This window comes from Ischnura elegans, chromosome 9 (genome assembly GCF_921293095.1).
Source record: "Ischnura elegans chromosome 9, ioIscEleg1.1, whole genome shotgun sequence".
Classification (NCBI taxonomy): Eukaryota; Metazoa; Arthropoda; class Insecta; order Odonata; family Coenagrionidae; genus Ischnura; species Ischnura elegans.
Genome location: NC_060254.1, coordinates 113092710 through 113119186, shown reverse-complemented (window position 1 = coordinate 113119186; position 26477 = coordinate 113092710). Strand labels below are relative to the sequence as shown.

The window sequence follows — 26477 nt, the reverse complement described above, 5'->3', positions numbered from 1 at the left end:
CAAAACGTTGAGTGTTTTTCATGCCACGTGAGGGACAATGCGAGTTTTGAACCAGACGAAGAATTCTGACAACAGTGGGATTGCTCACTATTTCATGCAGGAAACATTCATACATGTACAAATTCTTTGAAATCAAATTAATTGACTCAAATTACACCTAATTGCGTTTGATTTACCATAAAAATTAGTGTTATTCATTAGTATATTATTAGAAATTATCTGATTCCTATGATTTGCCTTCAAATCACTACATCACTCATACATACTCATTCATACATCACTCATACACTCATTCATACATGCCTGGAGTTGACATTGGTAATGAAACACTGAAGGCACTACCTTCAATAAGTTATCCTCGCAACTTCCATTAATTCTTTCTCATCTCTATCTCAGAGGAGCAGTTTTATTTTGAGCACATATAACGTTCATAGTATAATTCTTTTTAAAGACTAATTTTAGTAACTTAGAAAATTTCTGGACATATTAAAAAATTCTGATTCATTTCTATTAAAAAAAGATTTCAGCTTTGATTATCAATTGATATGGAAAAAAATAACCTATAATTCCCAATAGTTAGACAAAATGGAATAACAGATCAAACTACATATCTCATTCAGATGGATATTTTTGGAATATATATAAAAAGTTGTGGCTTATGGTATTTCTCCCATCAAAATTATACAACATGAAAGAAATATGTAGGTATTCTTGAATTTTTCATGCTCGAGCAGAGAAAAATACCAAATCACCTACTTCAATAATAATTTTGAAATTATGCCTTAGAGTCATGGTTGTAGCTAGGGGATATGGCTGTGGAGGGGGCTCAAAAGAACCAGAATTTTTTGATATAACCTTCTCAGCACTTCATTTAAGCATAATTACTGATGTCACATTTCATGATATTTCAAAGTTCACGCTTCTGGATTTGCCCACATTTTCTGGGGAAGCCACAAGCTTTGCAGGAAAAAGGTGGCCCAGCTGCTGCTGAAACTACCTCTGCTCAAAGGCTAACGCTTCATTATATACATTATCTTCATACATTAACATTTAATCACCATTAATAACATGGAAAGAGGTGCATCTTATAGAAAATGTTCGAATAAAATTTAAGCATCTTACTTGTAAGTTATCTAGCATTTCTTTGGCTTCCGCAGCATCTGATGGATTCTGCCATTCTGACCTCATGGATTCAGCACTGGATAACCTGCCTGCCAAATCATCCACGTTCTTCTGCATCACTCGCATCCTCTGCAATGATAGAGGAGCCAGAATTAAGAAAGATTAATAAAATTCAGAAAAAATCTGCTGATAAAATAAGACAACTCTGTGTATTGATAATTCATCCGCATTATGACATGAAAGCAGAAAGCATACTTATGAAATTGATTCTGCACTTACAATGGCAGCCATCTGGGGCACAAGCAAAGATGACCAATTGACTAGGTATTATTAGCAGGCTCTCATATCAGACACTAATTTGAGCCATCCATTGAGACGAGTCCATTCGACAAAACTTTGAGATAAAATACCTACCCTGCATATCTCCCATTGTACCAAAGCATTCACACCAACTTTTCTTGTCTAATAGATATTTTACATTACGTAATATCCACTCATAGAAAAAAATAGAAGCCACAGCGACAGTTGACATGAACATTTTCGTTTCGGTTCGGTCAACTGGTCAGACGTCCTCCCAAGCCGTGTTAATATTTGTTACCATGCAGGACTCGTGCCCGATTTTGGAACGCGAGTACTCGTGCTGAGCCTATCAGGCTCAATTTTCTTTTTGAGGTCCTAACTAATGAAAGTCAATCATTTTTCTTCTTTCGTTTGTTTAAATCAAATTAATTATGTTAAATGGTAAATTTCATTAAAATCAAGCCAATTTATGTATAATAAAATATGTATTTAATTATTACTTCATATCGGGTGGGGTATGAAATAGATTATCATTATTTGTTATTGCTTTATTGAATCGTAAAACCACAACACAGTGTTAATTTTAGGATAGAAAGAATATTATAAAGCGACATTAGCAATGGACATTATTCTGAAAGCTCGCACTGCATAAGAAATGTGCATTCTTGAGACATACACTTTCCCCAATTTTTGCAGACATATATGGTAAATCTATTTTTCCTGTATCCAAAGTCTGCAGTATCAACCGTCTTTTTCAAATTCCACTGCTTTTTGGGTTCTCCGTTCTTTTAGATGTCTCTGGTTCATCAATTCTGTTAGTCTTGATAGCCTCGTCTAATATTTTGCCCTAACTCTTAGGCCTTAAGTAATCATACTTTTTTCACTTTTTAAAAGATACACTACTAACATCAACTCAGAAGATCAAGTTGACTCGAGAAAAAGTCAATAATGAATTTTTTAAAGGCTAATTTTATTAAAATGATGACTCGATCAATGTGAGAACCTTTATTTCTTATCGAAACGACCGAAATGGACAGCACCCATGTCATCAAACTTTTTAGTCATGCTCACATGATTTATAATTTTTACTCACTCTGTATATGTATTTTTTTCAGTTACATAATACATATTTAAGAGCATTACTCGCTGTCTCTGCAACTTCCTGAGGCCATCATGGAAATTAATCCACAAGGTCTCAAGGTACATGCGTCCCTAGCGCCTCCACTGCTCTTGCACCATTGCGTTCCTCTTAGGTTGCTATGTGCTCATGAGATAGGTGAGGCCATAAAATTTCCAAATATAAATATTAGTAAGTACATGTTGTTGTAGATCTTTAATCTGTGTGAATCTTCAGGGTTGGCCACCATGTAACTTGGTGTGGAAACTTAGAAGGTTGGCCACTAGTATATATATGTGTGGATCACTGTGTATTGAAGTTAGTTTTTGTATTGCAATAAGTGTTACACCACAATAAAAGATTAAAACATGGCGCAGTCTTGTGGAATTGATTAACTGTGACCTATGACTCTTCTGACGTGTGGAACTAATAGTAACAGTTTCGTGTACTTCAAGTGGTTGCCGAACTGCCGAAACTGCAGAGATGGCAGTTATTCACCTTGTTAAACTGCCCGATAGTGTCGATTTAGAGAGCCCTACCGCCTATAAAGATTGGCTTATATTTGTGGGGGATTTTGAAAATTATCTTATCGCCACGGGACAAGATGAATCGGCGGACAAAGTGAAAATAGCTCTCCTAAAAAATATGTAGGGATCGCAGGGTCGAGCTCTATTTGAAACTTTTGATTTATCTAATGAAGATAAGCTAGCTTACGTCAAAGTTAAGGAAGCTTACGAAAAGTTTGTAAATCCAAAGCAAGACCCAATTTACGAACAGTTCGTGTTTCATCAACGGTTCCAACAGGAAGGAGAGACATTTGACCACTTTCTGACAGATTGTCGGCGACTTATAAAGAATTGTGCTTATGATAGTCCAGCCCCTCAGGAAGAATATATGATGATCTTCCGCGTGATTCAAGGCATCCGGGACAAGGGCGTTCAAGAGTCTTTGCTGCGAATGGAGGACAGAACCCTCGCCAAAGTAGCGGCCTACTGTCGGTCAGTTGACATTAGCCGCCATCAGGTTCAACAAATTAACGGAGCCAATGAATCTACTCAACCTAGAATCCAAGAACTAAGCAGTGCCGGTGTGGATCATGTCAAAAGGAAAAGCAAGCCTAAGTTTTCAGGTAATGGTGGTATTTCACGTAATGAGGCGAGTGCAAGTTCCGGAAATGAAGAATTTAATTGCCGTAGGTGTCAAACTTCGCACAAACCTAGAGCGTGCCCTGCCTATGGAAAAAACTGTTCAAAATGCGGAATTTCCGGCCATTTCGCTGTTTCGTGCAGGGTACACAAAGTCAGAGAGGTGAAAACATTTCAATCTGAGGCATCATTGGATGAATCTATAATTTGTGACTCTGTTAAAGTTCACTCAGTAAATCTCAATCCACCAGAAAAAGAATGGAGACAGTTAATTTTAATCGAAAACCTTCATGTAAGTGTTAAACTGGATCCAGGCTCGGAGATAAACATAATTCCGTTACAACTGTTTAAAAAAGTGAATCACCTAAGTAAAGTTGAGCCCACTAACATTAAAATTGAAGTCTGGGGAGGTACTGTTATACCTGCAGTGGGAGTTGTAAATCTTAGTTGTGCCCCAAGTAGCCACCCAATATAGGGCTTATGTCGGACCAATATCATCTGCCAGTGTTCTTATGTCGGCCCTATATTGTCTGCCAATATAGGGCCAATATCCAAATGTAACATTTTGCGGTTTTTAGCCGATATTGGCAGCCCATATTGGCCCAATAATGGCAGACTATATTCATCCACCGTACTGGCATTCACCCAATATTGGACCGATATTTCTCCGCTTTCTTCAGCCATTGACGGACCAATATTGACAGCCAATATAGGGTCAATGGCCATATTATGACTTTTTCAGTCTTATTGCCTATATTTGCAGCCTTTATTTACCCAGTTCACTGGTGCTCACCCAATATTGATTGATCTACTTTCTTCAGCCAATGCTGGACCTATATTTAGAAGTACAAATGGTAATCGAACAAGTCGTGTCCAAAACCAGTAAAAACATCAATATGATAGCATTTATTGTCATGAATGGTATTGGAGTGCTCTACAGTGATCTTAGACCTCTGCACATCTTGTATAAAAACCAAATTGTTATGATAAAATGTGGACCTAACTGTGCAGAAGCAAGAATAGCTAAGGATTGATAAACGGGTATGCATTGTCCCCCGCACTATTTAATGTTTACATCGAGACGGCCATCAATGAAATCAAGGGTAAGGCCTTGGGTGTTAATATACAGGAATAAAGAATTAGTATGCTACGATTAGTTGATGACATAGCAGTCATAGCAGAGACTAAGATTGATTTGATGATGATAATGAAGGAGTAGGAATGAAAAAACACTTTTAAGATCAATGTAATATTTAATAACATTCTATTTCTACAACTAAACTACTGAACCACAGCTTTTGACATTCTTCTTTCATGCCTGTCTCCTCTGTCTTTAACACCAGCCAAAATCTTGCTTATGCAGGCCTGAATATCCATATCAGTGGATGTGTTTAACACTTTCCTAGTTGCTCCATTAAAAGTGTAACAGCAAAATTACATTTCGTGAGCTAAGAAACAGCTTCGATGACAATAACTTTATACCAGCTGAAACTTAATTGTGATTGCTTGTAATAAAACAAGAGAAGAAAGGATGTTCACCTCTTTCCATTTGCCTTTTAAGGAATCCTTCCAGATTCCTCGAGAGGGTATCAAACTTATTTACTTGCTTCAGCAGCATCTAGATGAGTAGATTATTAAAATTCAAATTAGCCAGATTTTATATTCATTCCATCTTGAACCATTTCCACCAAGTGGATTTCTAGAATATGTTTTGCCCACGCCAAACTCTTGCAGACTTCAAATTAAATAACTCTGGGATAGATCATTGTATTTTAAAGTGATTCAGGTCATCAATTAGATAATGTTTTCTACTGACCAATTTCTTGATGCATTTTTTGGACGTTTTTTTGCGTGAGAATTCTGGCAACTCGAAGAGTTTGACACCAAATGAATCTTAAACACACTGCAGCCATCAGGTTTTTCTTCATGTTTACCAAATTTCAAAATTTTACCGAGCATTCATATAGGCATTCTTTAGTTTTTAAATTTAATTATTCTCAACAACTATGCCTCATGCGCCATGAGCGAAATCGCTGCCTTCCAATTAAAATTCCTTATTATTATTCCTGCAGGAAGCAGTCATTGGAATAAAATAAAAACCTTATTATTTTCGCATAACATGTTTTCTGCGAAAGCGCGGTGCCTCAAGGCAGGAATTTTGTCAATGGACTACTGCATCTCTATTGTACAGATTCTAGCTAGGAGGAATCGCACGTTCACAGTAAATATATCATTTGATATTAAGTAAGCTGTTGGCTTTAACGCTATGATAATATCTGATTACTTGTTAAAGTTGAAACCCTAGTCTACAAGATAATTGCGCAGACAACAAACAATCAAGAAGTCCAGAAGGTAAAAATGGTTCACAATAATATGGATATAACTGCTGCCTAGTATGAATTTCAATACAAAAAAATCTACTCACCCTGTTCTGATGAAGCAAGTAAAAGAATCTCAACGGTCGAAACCCTTTCGAGTGATCTAGAAGTACACAGAATGTAAACAAAACACCGCACTGTCAGATAACCATCGATTCGCAGCTCAATGCACATGATTGCAACTTGATTTGGATCACAGTAACACTCATTAAAGCACTATAACTTTGCATTCTAGGGTAACACTCATAGTCATTAAGCAAGTTGATGCAAATGTGGCATGCGGTGGCAGGAGACAGCAAAATAGTGGACATTTTCTATCGATGGCAATCGATATACGATTAGATCGATGGTAGCCGGTAGATCGATAGTTTTAAACTACGAGCGGTAGTTTGAAATTAGGTATTCAGGAATGGGAAAAGCGGACTGATGGCTTGAGTAATATTCACCACTGGGAGAAGTACCAAATACATTCCATCGCTCCGATGTATAAAAAAATTAAAACCTTATTAAAAGAGTGTTTTTGAAACAAAAGATACTTTACTGCTTCATCAATATTTGTTTCGTGACAAAATTTCTCACTAGGCCACAAAAATGGTTAAGTCCAAAGTGAGTTAAAAAAATCCTGACCAAATATTTAATAGTTTACATACTTCATGAATTGCCTTTTATAATATGCTTTTGGAACTTAGATTTTTGACTCATAACATTACATTAGCAGATGATGTCGGTCCTATATAGGCTGCCTATATCGGGCCAACATTGGCAGAATGATGGCGATGAGGGGCAAATGTTCTGGGCCAGAAATGCTTAAGTCCAAAGTGAGTAAAAAACTCCTGACCTGATGTTTAATAGTTTACATACTTCATGAATTGCATTTTAAAACATACTTTTGGAACTTAGATTTTTGACTCATAACATAACATCAGCAGATGATGTCGGTCCTATGTAGGATGCCAATATCGGGCCAACATTGGCAGAATGTGAAGGTAAAGCTTAGTAAAATGATTCTAAAAAAGAGTCGGGAAGAAAAATCCGATTTCAGAAATCTTTTGCGGGAATATCGAAACACTCCTGTGCCTGGACTAGACTGGTCCCCATCGCAGTTGCTGGTTAATCGTTTACTACGCACAAAGATGCCGGTGACGTACAACACGCTTAAACCCAAAGTCATCCGACCACAGGTTGTGGTAAAAGCATTACAATCGAAGTCGAATCAAATGAAATCCAACTATGATAAAACCTCCAGACGGAAGGAAGTTACTTTTCAGATGGGTGAAAAGGTACTCATTAAAACAAGCAAGTGTGATAATTGGGAGCCTGGTGTCATTGTAAATAGACATACAAGTCCTCGTTCGTATTTGGTGAGAAATTCAGTGGGAAATGTAGTGAGGCGTAATGTCACACATTTAAAAAAAAGAATGGTAGCACGTCCCTCATCTTATGCAACATTACTACCAGATGTGAACGCACCAATCCATAATGCTGTAGGGTCAGAGAATCAAAATGTTGCACTAAGATCTGATATATATCCTGTTCATCCACCTATGTCTACCGCTGGGAGTGGTCATGTGAATCAACCAGGTGTACCCAACCCTATTGTACATCCTGCTGGCCTACCTATAACTACTACAAGGAGTGGCCGCATGGTTAAACCTCCAAGGCGTCTTGATTTGTAAACTTTCAATTTGTATGTTCTTTTTACTCCTAAAAGGGGAGGTGTTGTAGATCTTTAATCTGTGTGAATCTTCAGGGTTGGCCACCATGTAACTTGGTGTGGAAACTTAGAAGGTTGGCCACTACCCAGACGGCACAGGAAGTTTTCGTACCTAAATACGAGGGTGGACAATCAAGATACAAAAATTGCGCTTAGGAAGTTACTTAGAAGGTTTTGTTTCTTTATTTCCTTTAATGACGAAAAAAGATGCAAGAGGACTGGCAAATTCATATGCATCGATAAAATTGTATCTCATCGATAAAACTGTATTCGGTCTGGGACTATTTTCTTTCGCGAGTGGTGCCATCTGGTGCCATCGTGCCATATCCTCCTTGAAAGATCACATGCCTTCACAAGCCGTTGGAGATGGCATGGCTTACGTCACGTCTCACCACATTTCAGGGATTTTTGTGGTTAAGTTTGTGAAAAATAGAGTGTCTGGTAATGGTGAAGTTTCCCTTATTCTTTAATTTCATTCTCTGGGCTTCAGAAACGTGTTTGTGAGATATTTTTGTTAAAATGCCTTCCGTGTGTGTAATGTCGGGATGTAATGGAAACTCCGGGACATACCAAGTTTTTGGCTTTCCAAAAGATCCTGAGTTGAAGAATAAGTGCATTTGGGCGATAAGAAGAAAACATTTCACCCCTACGAAAAACTGTGAGGTATGTACTCTTTCTCGCTGTAATTATTTGGATGTAATTTTAAGTTAGAAGTGGCTTCGGGATGTTGATGCATCAACATCCCGAACTATTCAGTACTGAAGTACTATAGTACTATTCAGTACTAAAAATGGTGATTCAAAATATTGTAGCAGCAATTCTTTTGAAAATTCTTGCATTTTAGTTGTCTTTTTTGTATTAATTCATTCGGTAAACGTGTGGTTAAAGGAGAAACTAGGAATAAGCTGCCAAGTTTATAGGATCGAATATTGCTTCTTAGCTTGCCCTATGGTGTATAACACGTCGGCTTTCATCATTTCAAATTATCTTATGCTATAGTTTAAAACAATAAAAATATCAGGCATACAAATATTTACTATATTTACGAGCCTATAGTAATTTGATTTCTCATGCAGAAATACCAAAAATTGGAAATGATTTGACCTAATAAGTTACATGGTATTTTATTATTTATTAATTTTAGGTGTGTGAGCTTCACATCGCACCTTGTGATATCAGAAAATAATTGAAGGTGCCCAGATTGGAGGAAGGTACCATTGCTTCACTGTTACCTGTCGCCAAGAAGACAGACATTGTGGCAGAAGTGACATATTTGTGGATGTGGATTTGATTTGTGCAAGTTGGTGCAGTGATAGTGGACGTTCATCGGAGAAAGTATTGACGATAGTTTGTATGTATCGACCAGTCCTCTTTTAAATAATTTTTTATTCGAAAGAGAATAAGAGTAATTGTTTCGCTAAATTAGATGTGGGATAGAAGAGAAAATTGGAAATATTATTGTGGTTGACAATAGAAAATACATAATATATGTATTGTATTTCTGTGGGTTTTTTCTTTCCTGCCTCTTTAAAATTTCTTGCGGTGGTGACTTCATGCAAAGTAAGTATAAAATCGGAGGTGTGATCTAAGAGATGCCATGTTTTATTTTACAAGTGTTTATGCTGGTGATTTGGCAGGACTTTCATATTTTTAATAGGTTGATACATTTACTGCAGTGACCTAGGGACTTTTACTCATACCAAATAATTTTTCAAATACTTTAGCGCCTGATATGGGTAAGTTTTAGTAGCTGAGACTGAACTATACGTTAATTTTTGCTTGCATTTTGATGAATTCGATCATACTAATAGCAGATGTGTCAGCAATCCTGTTTCATCGGCAATTTTTATTTAAAAATTTTATTTCGTCAGGCTTTAGGGTAAGCTTTTAATGCTCGTGGGCTATGTGATGTCTTATTTACTGTCAAAATTAATAAGAATTTACTCTCATTAACATCTCAAGGTTTCCAAGTATGTACGAGCCACTTAACAATGCTGGATGCTGGGGGTGCGTGAATTAGCCATGAGAATCTCATTTTTCGCTGAGTTATTTAAGTGGCCGAGTAAGTTTTGTAAGTTCTCAATGGGTAAATAATACTATATCATGAATTCTAATTACCATGAAAAACTCACAACCGACAAAAACTTTGTCGGTCGTGAGTCTTTCATGGTAATTAGAATTCATGATATGGTGTTATTTACCTATTGAGAACTTACAATTCATAATGATTCGTATCAAGGTTCTCGCTACGGTCGGTAGCTATCGATTGTGTTGCGTTCGATACATTTTTCGATCGTGCGAGTTACGATATATCTAATTTCGACCCAATCGATTGAGATTAGCCTGAGTGCCGTGTTCCTGCGCGCTTCGTATCCAATCGTACGTGCTTAGTAGCGGACATTCACATGCTGCGTACGCGCTTCGTCGACAGGTCACGAACGGAAATTATCCATTGACGAAAAGCGACGGAGCGGCACAGTATCCCCTTAGTCAATGGGTACTATGTACATACGAATTAGATACTGAGGGTTCTGTGCCGTCTGGGTAGTCTGGAAGACATGTGATCATGTGATCTTTCTAGGAGGATATGGCACGATGGCACCAGATGGCACCACCCGCGAAAGAAAATAGTCCCAGACCTAATACAGTTTTATCGATGAGATACAATTTTATCGATGCATACGAATTTGCCAGTCCTCTTGCATCTTTTTTCGTCATTAAAGGAAATAAAGAAACAAAACCTTCTAAGTAACTTCCTAAGCGCGATTTTTGTATCTTGATTGTCCACCCTCGTATTTAGGTACGAAAACTTCCTGTGCCGTCTGGGTAGTATATATATGTGTGGATCACTGTGTATTGAAGTTAGTTTTTGTATTGCAATAAGTGTTACACCACAATAAAAGATTAAAACACATGTGACTACTCAAAACTTAATGAAATATTGAAGAGATGGATGATATAAATTCGGACATAAATGTTGAATTATTTATAGATGTTGGATTTTTTAGAATGAAACAGTTCATTTAACGAAATTCATTTCCAGCTGGTCCATACACATAATTGCCGTTTGGAAGGAAAAAATTGGTGCTTTTAATCACTTAACTTCCCACATTTTTTCACAACATTAGAAGGCATTAGAAGTTTGAATACTATGATTATTGATTGAATTTCAATCATTTCTCTTGCGCAAAGGTCATTGAAATGATTTCTGGGATGCACCTTAGGCCGGCCATTATTTTTCAGAATTGAGAAACGCTATGTTTTCCTAGTCCCAAAATGATCCAAATAAGGTTTATATTCATGTGTTTAAATTTGGTTTCTTTAAAATACCGGCAACCCGTGCCCCAAGGGCCCTAAGTACTGAGTACCCTTAACTGAGTTTTTTGTGGCAGAGAAAGTACTTTCCATATGTTGAGGTCCATGAGAGTGGTTTTATTTTTTGCTAAAATTTGTTTTAAAACCATGTGATTTTGGTGTTATATAAAATCTTGGCGGTGTTATTATAATGCTACAAATATATAGGCATTTTATTACTTTATCGTACACGTTTCATGAATACTTATACTTTTATTAAGCATTTTACACACCTAACATTTGACACAATTTCGATTGTACAAAATTTCTGATACAACTAAATGAAGGAAATGGTTCAAGTTATATTGGCCCAAGGCATATGAATAGTTCAAGTATGTAGTCTTGGCGAATATGATCGACAAATGTCAAATCCCCACTACCCCTGTAAACACAAATAGCTGCTGCAGACGGTGCCCACGCGCTGCTAACGCGCGATAGCAACCTTCAAATTTCCGTTTTCTGAATGCCACACGCGTTTCTAGGGCGCCACTGTAGCGCTGCAGAACAGCTGCGGCAGCGTAACGGAGGAGCATCACGAGCGCTGCTGAACAGCTGCAGCAGCGCCGTTCAGGTGCTGCGGCAGCGCTGCAACAACCGTCTTGCAGCGCTGTAAAAATGCATTTGCAACGCTACACCAGCGGTGCTGCGGCGCCCGAATTTCGCTTTAATTGCGTACTGAATCAAGCTTATCCTTGCCAATTACTACCCGGTGGCCTATCCCCAAAAGCAGTTCCATCATTCATGTGCAGGTCTGAATTATCATCGCTGCTATGCTCGTAGATATGTCTACTTGTCCGGTACGCACCTTATATGTGTATACTTCGAGAGCCATTCCAGAATTTTTGGATAGTCAAGTTTCTCTACACTAAATAAAGCCTTTAAAAACGCTTCTGTAGTAGCAACAACAAGCTCCTCCTTCGCTTTCTTTGAATGAGTGACTGTGTGTTCAAATGATAGCTGTCGTTTTGCGGGTTCCCTTTCTTTCGCACGTTCATGTGTATTGTTACTGATGTGCTTTAACAAAGTGTCACATCTTTCAAATTCAAATCTTTTATCACAAACTTTGCACAAATACTCTGTCTTTCACATAAAATCGTTATGAGCTGAATTCACTCGCCCTGGTATCACTAGCTTTAGGCATTTTAAAATTCCTTTCCTTCGTTTGATATTAAAAGCTGGAACCACGATTAAAAAAATAGTCCAACCGCAAACAACCACCACTCACGATGGTGTTTCCAAACTTGAGTGCTGGGTAGCTATGGTATAACCATAGTACTGTATAACTTACAAATTGGCCGAAATGTTTCACGTCGTGGGTTCCCTTTCAATACCCCTCACCCAGGTGTTGAAGGAAGATAGGACAGCAGCTAGATACAACAAAATCGCTTAGTTTCGATTACAGCTGTTGCCAATTGGTCAGGAAAGGCAGTGAAAGAAACACGCATAACTAAAAATAATCGGATTCAAAGAAACTTGAAAAATTATTTCCCACTTATCAATCATGAAATATCTAGAATGAGACGCTTTATCGCCTGAAGAATTAGATATTAGATTCGGCCAAAGTTGAAATGATTTTTATTTGTATTGAAGCTCAGTGGAGAGCCGAATATCCGACGATATGTCCGCTAGTAAGGAGAACCCCCTCTCCTTATATCCTTTCTGTTCCTTCCATCCCTTCCCCCAACTGCTAGCGCTTTCTGCTTTCAAATAATCACACTTGTCTATGGATGTCTTTAAACGAATCGAATCGCACAGTTGACGGCACCGCGCCGTTGACGGCCGCCGTGGTCACCACGACGTCCATTTCAATCCGGCTCGGCGGTGTGCATCTACGGCGTGAAATACCGGCCGTGTTACATTGAGGCCGCTTTCTGACAAAACGACTTATCGCCGGCCGCCGTTCACGTCACGACGCGACGCCGTGAAATTCAGGCCGCTTTCAGACGATACGACTCTGCTGCGCAGTGGGCCGTGCCGTGAACTGCAGCCCGGTCCCAGCCAGCCGCCGTGTTTAAGTCAACAGAATTGGACAGAACATTAGACCCACACTCAAGGTTTTCCTGCAAAAAGTTATCCAATAACGCTGTCTGATGCGTCGCGATGAGTCACCGGAAGTACTTCTCGGCATTGACGCGTGCCGGGCGCGTGAACTTGTATTTCCGCTCTTCCGCGGCCGCGTTAAATTTCTTTCCGCACATTTTTAATTCATAATATCTAATTCTTGAGGTGAGAAAGCGCCCCATTCTAAATATTTCAGGATTGATACATAGGAACCGAAGAGAGAGGCTGTGATAAATTTAACGGCAAATTCTGGCGGGGAAATCACTGCAGTGCGCGATATTATGCGGATGCGTCATGCGCGAGACTAAACAAGCCAATTTTTTCTATAGAAATCCTAACAATTTTTACGTAATGAGATAGAGCAAATGAACGTCGGTAGCGTTAAACAATGAAGGCTTAGGCTACAATATATAACGACTCGTTAGATCAGATTTTTTTGTTAATTCACCCTAAAATCGAAAAAAAAACGCGAAATTTCGTTTTTATTAACCGATTTCGAGTTATTTTGTGTTATTTCGCGATATCGCGTCTCGCGAATTTCACGGACCTCTATCCATATGTAAAATGTGAAAGTCCCTATAGGGCCGAATTTCTGTTTGTTTAGACGCATCTCTAAGCGTTTAGGACATATCATCCGTCGTAATGCAATCCACCCCCCAGGGTGCTACCATGGAAACCTTCTTCCAGGGTGCTACCAAGCACCGCGGCGCCACCGCCCCTCACCACTTAGTAAGGACTTCCCCTCCCTCGGCAAAGACTTTGCTCCTGATGGCAAGTTTTACATGCTAGTGGTACAGACTTGAACGGGTTGTTCCTCTTGTTTCATGATTAATGTTGTTGAAGCCCACAATGTCAATATTCGTACAAAATTTCAGTTTTGTTTGACATTGCAAGGAACGGTGCTATTGCGTTTTTGACGCACGAGGAGGAAAGTGCAGTTAATCTTTTGGATAAGTGTGTTTGGGGTGAATAAGTAAAATTCTTACGCGATCAAATAGGAGCACAACATGCAGTTTGGTGGAATAGATTTCAATAAGTTCAAAGAGAAAGAAAAGATGTGTTTCTTCGCTCCTTGTGCTGCATCTGCTCCCAACAGTGACCTGCAGTTCCTAAAAAGACTTGTTAATTACGGAAATATTAACCTGGACATAGCGAAAGCAGCACCGAAGAGGTTTTCAAACCATTTGTGGTACCTGAGTGAGAAGTTGTTAGACCAGTCATTCTTTGACGGATCCCTTTCTAGGCGTGAAAAGGAAAACGTTATACGCCGTAAGAGGACATGTGAGGGAATATATGACCCACCGATGAAGGCATTATATAAACATAAAGACTTGATTAAGGTATCTATATCAAATTTTGCCACTACTAATTCCAGAAAGCTGTCTAAAACATTGGAAAAATGCATTGCATTCTTTGATGTGCTCACGCGAGAATGGGATGAACAACCTGACTACAAGAGCGATTTGCAAATTATTCGGGGTCTTCAAGTGGTAAGCGATTGTGCTGAGAGGGGTAAAAATAATTCAAGATTTTAAATCAGTCATGAAGAAGGAAGATGCTTTTAAAACTTATTACTAAGAGTGAATTTTCATCAAAGCACATCCCCTAATCTGCACAAAAGAACTTTAATTGCCAAGGATATGTCAGTGAAAGACTAGAAATACACTGTAAATGTATTTTATTTTGGTTATTATGCACCGAAATTCATGGACAGAGTGAAAATAAATTGATGACTTGAACAGGGAATATTGTCGTGGTAATTTAATCTTTCAGACGGAGGCACTTTTCTTCAGAGGCTAGATCTTGCCAAGACTAGCAAAGCCTTTGCCGAGGGAGGGGAGGGGGTGGAGGGGAAGTCTTTAGCAAGTGGTGAAGGGCATACCTCGGCGGTGCCGCGGTGCGGGGTCGCACACTGGGGGGCGGGTTGTATTACAACGAACGATATCTCGTAAATGCTTAGAGATACGTAAAAACAAACATAAATTTGGTCCTTAAGTACCTTACAGTCATATTTCACATTTGGAAAGTACTTTTTCTGCCCCAAAAAACTCAACTGAGGGTCCTCAGTACTTAGGGTCCTTGGCCACGGGTTGCCATTATTTTAAAGAAACCAAATTTTAACAGGTGAATATGAACCTCATTAGGATCATTTTGAGACTAGGAAAACATAACTTAACTCAATTCTGAAAATGAGGGCCGGCCTAATGCACCTAACATACAGTGTCAACCTTCCATGTTTTCACTGACCCAGCCCCATCAATAAAATGGGACTGGTGGGAGTCTACATATTATTGAAAGCGATTGCACATCAACTGGCAATCATGGTAACTTTCAAAATGATTGAAAAAATATTTATAAATATCATACACCAAAAACTCCGCGAGGTTTTCCAGTTCGAATTCGACAATCGTGCAAAGAAGAGCACTGATTTCTTAGCACCTAATCAGCAAATTTTGGACGATGCCTTTGGACGCCTTCGATCAAAAATCCTTGAAATGTGAAGGGCCACACATGAAGGACAAAAAATACCAACCTACCATGAATTTTTGCATCTTAAATGCCTCAGGCATAGTCCCAGACCAGCTCTACCCTCACCTACCTACACCAACCGTAGGTTTGAATAAATGAGTAAATACTTTGAATTAAAAAGTAGTCATTTATAGCAACTTTCATCGAATTGAAAGTACAAAGTATATGCTGTGGAATATGAAATGGATGAATGTAAAAGAATCTGATTTTCCCAAGAAAACCATGTCCGTTATAGACACCTGAGACAAAAACTTCTACCCTGCTATCAAGTATTTACTTCATGTAATTATTCATTTTTATAAACATAATTAGGCGTATACAATTATATATTGGTACTTTTGTTTTGCACTAACGATACACATGTTCAACAGGTTTTCTTTTAGATACATTATTGAAACATATTTCAATCAAAACAATTTATATTGACAAATACTAAAAAAATATTTGCGGAATATTAAACTTTAAAAATAAAAATAATTCTTAACTGATTTCTGGACGAAACTAAAATATATCAAATGGAAATAATCTTTCTCTTGTAGGTGCCTCAGTCACAACAGCAGAGGTAGAGAGATCCTTCTCATAAAAGCTACTTGAAAAATTCTATAGGTACTGAAAGATTAAATGGACCTGATCTGCTATCTATTTACTACTCAGCCCCAATAAGTAGTGACGAAGTAATCGATGAAATGGCCAGAATCGGAAATACTAGGAGATTATTGCTGTAATTTAGAGCATTATTTTGTTAATTATTCATTTACGTAATGTTAACATGTTGTAAATATATTTTAACTAATGCTCTTCAGTGTTGTTTTTCTAGCCTTTCTTACATATTTGAAAGAGTTTGAAGCTCCGGATAACTACAACACTACATTTCTGTTTATTTGGATGAAACATAATTACTTGTACTTTGCGTCATCATAAAGGAAAGTCCTTAGGCAGCGAGCGGACTATTCCCCATTGTAGTGCGGGTTGCCGGTGAGCCGGGTCATTGTTTTGGACCCCCCCCCCCCCCCGAACGAAATTCCTGGTTACGCCAATGTTCTTATTAAAGCCCGCACTGTCAACTAAATGTGGAATGCTCTACAGAAGCTTTATCTCTCCTAGCCAACCATATTGCCTTCACCACTTCGTTATTCCTCCCCGTCCATTTCATCTTCCTCCACAGCTATGTTTTGAACTTCTTCCCCAACGCCCAAATTTTCGCACCGCAAAGGTTTCCACTCCAATCCAATAGATCTGACTCTTCAACCACCTTTTCTTTAAACTCTTACAAAACGATCCTCTCACCACTCATACCTGTTCATGAACGTCACCTTTGCCAATGAAATTCAAGTGTTCCAATGGCGGTCCGGCAACTTAACACAAGGAAAAATGTTCACGAATCCAAATATAACATGAACTGAAGCGGTTAACACTGCACTAAAAGTTAGCGAATCCGAAATACGAACCAAATTTGACGGGAAAATCCATCAAAAGGACGATTGGTTACCGAATGTCAAAGGCTACCTCGACTGAAATAGAAGTTTCACAGGAAAAAACGTTAGTGACATGGGCGTGCCCAGCGAGGGGCAAAAGTCCCTGGAAGCAAAAATCGCAGAAGTCTTTAAGCAAAATCAGTGCTGGATTGAAATGAACATATTCAAGAAATTTTCTTTAAACCCACGAAAAATGCTATGTACCTATATGATATGTAACTAAAATAAAACTATTTTTTCAAATGTCACAGATTGGCCATGACTTGTCCCCTCTAGTTATGATCCTGGGTACGTCCTTGGTTAGTGAAGGAGATCTGAACTCGTGCGAACACTCCTCGATACGAAAAGTTGCCAAATCTAAAAAGTGACCCCAATATACTTGGCCACTCTAAAAGACTAATCTGAAATTCAGTGCCAATCTCCGCGGACACTGCACAGCACAAAAAGGTCACGAATGCGAAAGACTATCAGAATTCAAGCGGCCACTCAACAATGCGACGCACTTGCGCAAGCGGAAGGTGATCTTCATTTGACACTGGTCCAAAGCACTCAGATGGCTCCTGAGTCAGGGCTCGCGTGGGCTGCCACGCGGGAGAGGAGGATATCCTCATAGGAGGGGGACGCCCACAACCACGCTCGCGAGGTGGAACACATCATGTCGCGTCGCTTGCCTTGCTCTGCCTTCTGCAGCAGACGCGAAGAGCACTCTAACGATTCCCTTTTTTTTTATCATGCATCAAACTGACCATCTGACATTGCAATAAATACCCAGATATATATATATCTGAACGTCGCATCCTAACCCCTATTCCTAACTCCCCCTCCCCATACACCTCTCCCCTTACCCCTCTTCTCCCTCTTCCAACCCTCTCCTTTCCTCACCATTCATACTTCAGCTGACGAAGAAGCCTGAAGTGCTTCGATAGCTTCGACGAGTTTATTTATTCAATGTGAGTGTTTCTTTTTTGTGTCTCTGTGTTTATCGATATTAACTTGAACTATTTATATTACGTGCCACGTGCATATCATATTTTCCAAAACATTGTGTATATATTATATATATATATATATAATGTTTTGGAAAATATGATATGCACGTGGCACGTAATATAAATAGTTCAAGTTAATATCGATAAACACAGAGACACAAAAAAGAAACACTCACATTGAATAAATAAACTCGAAGCTATCGAAGCACTTCAGGCTTCTTCGTCAGCTGAAGATATATATATATATATATATGCAAAACTTTCTTTAAATATATAACAATAGCAAAACAGCCTTAATATTAACGAGTGCAAAACGAGTTGTAAACAAATATCCAAGTATATATATGTGACAACGAATGCAAAATAAAACAATAAATATTTGATAGATGCAAAACATTTAACAAATTAAATATATCACAACACCCAAAGGAAAAATCATATTTAAACTCACGCACAAGTCACCACCAAGAAACCACTACCCAACTATATGCATGCTAGGGGCCAGCGAGGACACGTCTTGTAATATAATCGCTGCAATGTCTTTAAAGATACCGAACGTTTCGCAGAAAATACTTCCTAGCCTCATTATTCTCGCGAGTGGGCCGTGGGAGTCATAGGAGCGTTGGTAATGGTGCCTGCTGAAAAATCACGTGACCGAGTCCTTGATAGAATGCGGAAGACCACCATCGACCGGAACATCGGACAACCCAGCAGCCAATTTGGCTGCTTCGTCTGCGACTCACTTGCAGATCATGGATGAGAAACTCAGCCAGCAAGAGGAATTTCCCTCTAGCGCAGTCCTTGTCGAACCCTCAAAAGTCTCAGGAACTTCCTCCGCACAGCTTTAAGTTGCTCAATAAGATCCTTAGGGGTGGTAAGAGGTTTCGTCATACCACGAGTAGACAGTCATGAAACCTAGCATCATGTAAGCTCTTCTGCATGGGTCGTCAACATGCTCATTGAATGAGAAGCCAGAATAGAATGCAACACCCAGATCCTTTGTCGTGGACACTCTTAAGAGGGGTTGGTTATCTAGAATACACTGGAAGAGGCGCAGGTTGTGCAGACAACCAAAGGTCATGACGGAGCACTTCGAAGAGTTCAACTTCATGTTAGTATTTATTTAAGTATACCGGGTATTTATTATTTATACCGGGTATTTAGTATTTATTCGCACTATTCATGTTAGTAATAGCAATGCACCAATCCAACACATTGTTGTCTGTAGTCGTGCAAAGTCCTCATCCCGGTATAGATCTTCACATCGTCGGCAAAGAATAGAGCATCCAGCAGAAGAACGGGCGTTATGCATTGATGGACATGATGAACAGGTGCGGACTGCTCGGCTACACCGGAGGTTTGCAGAAATTCCTCGCGCCAGGCAATTTCACTCTCTAGCGCCGGCCAAGCAGATAGGTGCAGAACCAGGAAAGTGATGGGCAATCAATTGATTCCATAAGATTCCATTTATGCTTGCTAATGAGGACGGAATTTTGTTTGAGTTGTCCCGCAACTCAGAAAGATACTGTATTTCTTTCAAACTGGCATGAGAGATACCACATGATCAGAGTCTAAATTCCTCGAGTTGAAACTTCGGAAGAGTGTGGATGCCTTAGCCTCCGACGAGAGGCAGAGCTTGATAGGTCGATGTTTATATTTAGTACACTTAGCAATTCTAAAGAAACGAGCTCCTTTCACAGACGGTCCAAAATCTCAAAAATCCAGAATTTGTTCGATGACGTCACTTTCATGGGCTTTCACAGTTGCTGGCGAAGTTGATCTGCATTCACTAAGCCCATGAACGATTATGTCGCGTCCCCCGCATTTTCTGTCCTCAATTTCCTCTAAGATGTTTTCAATATGCATATCACTATATTAACAGTATTGTTCTTTAAATAAGAAAGTTCACCCACGAGGTTTTGAATGCGTGGTCCTAAAGAATCTATCTTAGAACTTAGTTTGTCTACGTCAGATTTTATCCCTTGTAATCCATCAGAAATACACTTCTTTCATTGCGAGTTGGGAGGACTTGTTGAGTAATTCGCCCATTTCATTCATGAGCTGCTGTGAAGGATTAGAGTTGATGGATTCACAATCAACTCGCTGGCAGTAGGGTACCATTTTATATTTACATTATGAGCGAATTGAGAATGCTCGGATTTGGTTACGGCGATGCATTTAATACGAAACCACCCTTGGGATTCAGAATCACATTGAAGTCCATCTTCGGTATTGGAAGTACTTTCTTCGTACACATTCGTGCACTCCATAGGCGGTAGAATCTGCCTTGAGGAGCAGAGAGGGCCAGACGCAGTCACGTGATGACGACTATCTGGAAGCCTTTGACTGCGTGCGTTTACATCCAGCCCTGGAAACTCACTGCAAATGATCAACCGAAATTCAGACTTCCTCTGGACTTATTGCGTGTCGATAAGCACAAATAGCACACTAATTCTCCGAGCAAACGTGACTTGACCTAAGTAAATACAAGTGCTCCCTAAACAACTCTTATTGACGAAAATACAAAAGAAGGCATTCGATTCGCCGAAATGTGCGAAAAATTACAAAAAATAGATGGAATATACTAATTAAATATGGATGTCGCGGACTTAGCGACTTCCTCTTGATACGGTGGGGTAGCGAAAAAAATATCTACCTATCAACTAAAAAACGATGACTATCTCATGCATGTAAAATATTACATCTGAAGAATACCGAGGTAAAAATGAAATTCGAGACGAGGAAAGTGTTGGAAAGGGTTATATCATTGCAACTTGAAATTTTCAACACCATACCTACAATTTTATACAAGTAACACGTCAAAAGTTATTACCTGAATGAGTCCGAAAGGTAGTACCTCGTAAGATACAGAAAAGATAAAACGTATAATGAGAGGGGTGGTGGTGGTGGTAGGCTCACTCAGGTGGTACCTACCATCACAAAATTTCCCTTTTGATTCCAAATGAAGCTTCGAATATTCTCACCTACAGGAACTCGAACCGAATAAGTGCCCACCGCAGACACCATTAATGGCTATACCTATCAAAGCATTATCAGTGTCAGCGCAGCAGCAATTCAATATTCCATTGTATGACAAGCGGGGAGAGAAAGACATTATTTTTAATGCATTTCGCGTGTTCTTAAAACGTTAAAATCTCTGCGAAACTTCGAATAAGCACTTACCTTGGTTCATTCCAAGATTAAAGAGACACATTACAATTGGCCCACTATTTTCTTAGATACCCGAGAAATTTCAACACGCTATATTGAGGAACATGATAAAAACTACTTTATTATTCCATTATCAGTAAAAAATTATCTAAGTAAGATCTAGTTATAAATCGTATCATTTGATTAAGTTATAAGGCTCTTTTGAAAAAAAATTTAACGCATTCAAGTATCGAAAACAAGTTTAAAAATTATTAGTTTGACGTAACAGACCGGTTTTAATTCGAAGCATGTTGCAAAAAAGATAAAGAATACTCCTAGAGGGCTTTCATTGCAACGTACTATTAGCGAGTTTTAACTCGAAAATATATTTCCCTTGTGTGAAAAACGAATACAATGAAAGCCCTCTAAAATTATTCTCAATCTTTTTTACCTAAAACATGATTCGAATTAAAACTGTTCTTTGACGTCAAACTAATAATTTTTAAACCCGTTTTTCGAAACAGGACCTACTCTTAACAAACAGATTTGGTTATTAACATGAACTCGATGAAATCAAAGAATGAACTTACCTCTTAATTACTGCCTTGATTTGGAACATTTTCTTGGTATAGCTTCTGTTTACAGTTCAACTCACCTTCCCATTAAGGAAAACCATTCTTCCGAAGTTCAGGGAACTCCGCACTTCCTTTGCCTCAAATTTGGAATCATGAGCACTTCGATGAAAACTGCCGAAATACGCCTTCGGACTTGAATCTCCAATTATTCACGAGAACGCACTGTCTTTCATGGCTACATCTGATCGGGGCGATCACAATGAAAAAAATTGATGCCAAGAGCGAGTCCACAAGCTTCATCAGTAAATTACTGCAGGACTGAAGAGTAAAGATGATCAAACCATCTTTTTCCAAATTCAGCATTTAAATGGTGTATATTGGCTACTATTTCAGCATTTCAGTATGAAGACACCACGCAGCAAAACAAAAACTTCACTGCGTCCACTTCAGGTAAATTTTAGTCCACGACACTGGCAGCGACAAACACAAAATGATGGTTGTTTATTCATTAACTTTAGCGTAGCTGTTTCAAAGTAACAGTACACACAAGCACGTTTAGAAGCTCAAAACAAACAATCGTTGAGAATTCTCTTGAAAAACCACACAGCAGGAAACGGAAAGGTCCCTAAATCTACTCCTATCACTCAACTGAGCACCAACGTCCACAATTCTGAAAATATCACTTTCTGGGAAGTAGATTACAAACGACGTGGTAGAAATAAAACCGTCACTTATTTTACTTTCCAGTAGTAACTCTTCTAAGCATCAACCCATACGTTAGCAGACACTCACGACGACCCTTCCACGTAAGCTATTTCTTTCTATCCTCGATTCTGTCTTACCCCTCACTGATGCACATAAAGGCACGCATTAACGATTTCGCCCATTCATGGTTGAAGAGACAATAACTTTGCCTAGACCACCACCCTGTGGGCCAGGCCTGTTTCCTAGGCTAGAGCATTTTAGAGAGGGAGCTTGGAAAGAGTCACGCGGGAAATTTCTATAGGAGGTATTTAATAATAAACTTCCTCCACACTTCGATGTCGAGGTAAAGACGAGAGAAATGACTTATTGTTAGTGACCACGGGGATGAGTGGCCGCTGCCGGGTCACACTCCCTCAAGAGGCGGGCAGGCAGGCACCCCGCCAACACGCCCGCAGTCCCTCAAGGGGGGGGAGGGAAGCGGGCGAAGGCAGCGCTTCATCGGCACGCCAGCCAACTTCAGATTCCTATTCGGTTGAATGAAAACCTGCGGCCCGTGCGCTCCAAATAAAAGACCAACCCACGACCCCTTCCAGCCATATTTATAGAATATTTCTGAAAACACAGCTCGCCCTAAACCTACCCCGAAGGCAGAGCTCCCGTTAAAAATGTTCATCTCGATACCTCGATGGGGAGGACACGTTTCAGTGCGACGGTTGGCTTTATATCTCGAGGGCTTAAGTTCGATTCCCGAATGTAATGGTCATCCGTATATAAGAAATAGGATGGCTGTTTGTCTGTCCGCTATTCACTTCCAAACGGCAGCAAGGATTGCAACCAAAGTTAGAACGTAAATCCACCTCATGCTCCTGCAGCCTGTAGTGCTACTTCTGATTGTGTCCGACGGGTCCTTTGCGTCGTTTCCTCAAAACCGTTTGTTACGTCACGTCATTCAACTTCTGCAGTTGGACATCCTGACCTCCTCTTGACGCTCTCAAAGGCAAAACAATTCGACACTAAACTATGAGGATTCTCTTGGTGCAAACCTTTTTGCTGGGATATGCATTCGCACGTACGGATGATCAATGTCGTGGTATAAGCTAATCCCGTGCAAGGTACATGGAAATCATTGTTTTCTATTATTTGCAGTTCCATATGTATACCATCATCATTCCTGCTTTGTTCCTTTACCTAAAACCTTTGCCGTGTGCCCATGAATTCCAAGTTCCCTACTTCTCTGGGTACTATCCTTCCCTAGCAACGCCGGGTGGCCGGCTAGTTTTTATAATAAATCACGGTCGTTCTCGTGGGAGTGATGATAACATATTAAATACCTACTGGTTTTCAAAATTCAGAGTAAACATCCAAATGCCATTGCTATCAATATGCATGCACAATAATGAAGAAATAACACCGTGATTATGGCCCGCAATATAGTAATCCCCGAGTTATTGGGAGGGTATTTATTGCATTCCGCATGAAAACTCACTCCCGGATAAACAACCATGAAATAGATCGTACGGTAACATGCAGCAGCAGTTTTAAAGCTAGAATTGAAAAGAATTTGGGGCCGGTTATAAACAGTGAAATAATCCCACTAAAATTACAAAGCATCACAAACCTCCCAGGAAAGAAAAACTGATTTCCAACAGTTTTGAACCTCATTTGAATCTGATCTGAATCCTTAAAATCTGATTTGACTCTGTCTTGACACTGATTTCCACTGGTTTCCAGCGGACAGGAAATGGAAGGAAGTGATTTGAATCTCATTTCCATTGTAACTGGTTTCCAGCCGTCTTCCACATGGACTGTATTGACACTGACTTGAATGTCATTTGAAACTCTTTTCCTTATTTATTGGCTTGAAAGTGTTTTCCACAAGTGCTTTCCAACAGAGTTGAATTGTAGAATGAATTTAAATGAATTGTATAAAAACCTATCTCACACAGGCTTTACGACTGCGTTGACTGGAAAATTACTTCTTCTGAGGTGTCAATGAGTATACTTAGTTCAAAATCATGGTCAGAAATAAAATAATGACGTAGAGGAAGTATTATCTTGCCGTCTTGCAAAAATTCACGGGTGATGAATAACATTTACTGTATATCATCCACATTTTGTATTGTGCATCATTTCACCTGCTGGAGCTCACCGGGCATGCAATTTAAGTGGCTAATACGGCTTAAGCACGTTTAAACCTCACTTTGCGACTTCGCCTTTAAAAAAATATAGCGGGCATAGTGCTGCCACCGAACTACAAAAGATAGCAAACCAAAGCAGCAACGCCGATTCCGTTCTGATGTGCTTGTGGTTCTGTTTTGTGCTAAAGTATTAGGGCGTGGAGAAAAAATAATCATATCAGTATAATTTAACCAGTGCTAAATACCCGCAGCGTTGAATTAAGCCATTCGTGCATCTCTTCAGTCTTCAAGCGACAGTGGAAGCCTGATGTGATTTCGATCTTTAGTGTTTTCATTGAATAATTTATCTTGTGTCAACAGATTTTGAGCGATTACTAATATTTTTGTATGCAATATGTATAATATGTACTTGCGTTACGACGCCGAAGAAAACCTACCAGGATTTTCAGAGTATTGTGTATCTTGCTGGTTTGTTTGTGCTAAGTGAAACGACCGTGTTCATGTATTTAAACATTAATGGCAAGTTTCTGTAGTGTAACATACAGATATCGTTGGCTTAATTCTGAACCAGAATTATTTTCATAAGTCACGTAAAGAAGTCTTTCTTTCATAAAGGCATCTGAAATATTTTCTAGTGTTGTGATTTTTCTGTTAATCACGGAAAAATTTGTGCTCTTCGATAATTCAAGATTGTGGAATCTGATGTAAGTTGTTGTTCTGGTGCAGTGACTGTTCTGTTACTCTTGGCAAAACTTTTGCCTTTCGATGACTTTTCAAGAACTGATAAACAATTACAAAAAGCACAACTAGTTTGTCTAACTCTCCTTCAAATGAGATTTCATCTGTAAATTCTGTTTCCCTAAATTATTTCTAACGCATGAAATTGAGATTTTAAGTGTATTCTGCCGCAGAATTTTACCAAATTAGATGACTATGTATTTTCAATTGAATATGTACTTCCAACAGGGTTTGTGCATTCTTAATAAATACGTTAATAGAGCCTGTGTTATTTTGTTGTGGTGGGAGACTTACATGAAGTTCATTTTGTTAGGCTGTATTTTGTAAACTTTTTTCAGCTGAGTCTACATCAGGATTGATGATAGAGATGTAGTATGTGAAGTTAGAAACGTTGGTTGAGTGCAGCTCTGCGAAACTTGGAATTGGCGGAAATAATTATTTCCGCCTCGGGTATCAGCAGTTTACTCATGTATCCGAAGTTAACTTATGCATCAGCAGGTCATAGGAGGTGAGAATCGAGTCGCAAACAAGATTCAGATAGGTATGAAGGTGGAAAACAGATTCGAAATAGCTTAAACGGGGAAACCGGATTCAAATCTGTTGAACAGTGGAAACCAGAGTCAAACCACATTCATGGAAATGAGTAGGAAAACAGCCGCCATGTTGGACCTTCACAACTGATTTCCCACTGTCTTCCTACTGATTTCCAGCTGTTTCAATTTTCAAAACAGATTCAAAGGATAAGGAAATCAGTGCGTCAAACCTGTTGGAAATCAGTGTCAAATCTGATGGAAATCAGTTTTTCCTTGCTGGGCTCAGAAGAAAAATTCGATGAATGGACCAATTTACAGTCGGATTAAAAAAAAATTCAACGAATGTAGTGGCACAGAGTGGAGTGTAGTGTAAGTGAATTTAATTCTCTTGTAATTTTTGACAATTAATGCGCAGACGGTATCACTGTCAGCAGGGGCGGATCCAGGATTTCTT

At 39.2% G+C, this 26477-nt stretch overlaps 1 protein-coding gene across 10 annotated transcripts in view; it reads right to left on the bottom strand.

Moving 5' to 3' along the window:
• The window catches only part of LOC124166034 (dystrophin, isoforms A/C/F/G/H-like), a 957857-nt gene that overhangs the window by 64825 nt on the left and 866555 nt on the right, over nucleotides 1-26477 (bottom strand). For all 10 annotated transcript variants that reach the window (XR_006866384.1, XM_046543616.1, XM_046543612.1 and 7 more), the window contains one exon: nucleotides 1123-1251. Coding sequence is in view for 9 of the 10 variants with exons in the window: in XM_046543616.1 (XP_046399572.1) it covers nucleotides 1123-1251 (129 nt within the window). In the remaining variant the exon portion in view is untranslated. The remainder of the gene's footprint in view (nucleotides 1-1122; nucleotides 1252-26477) is intronic.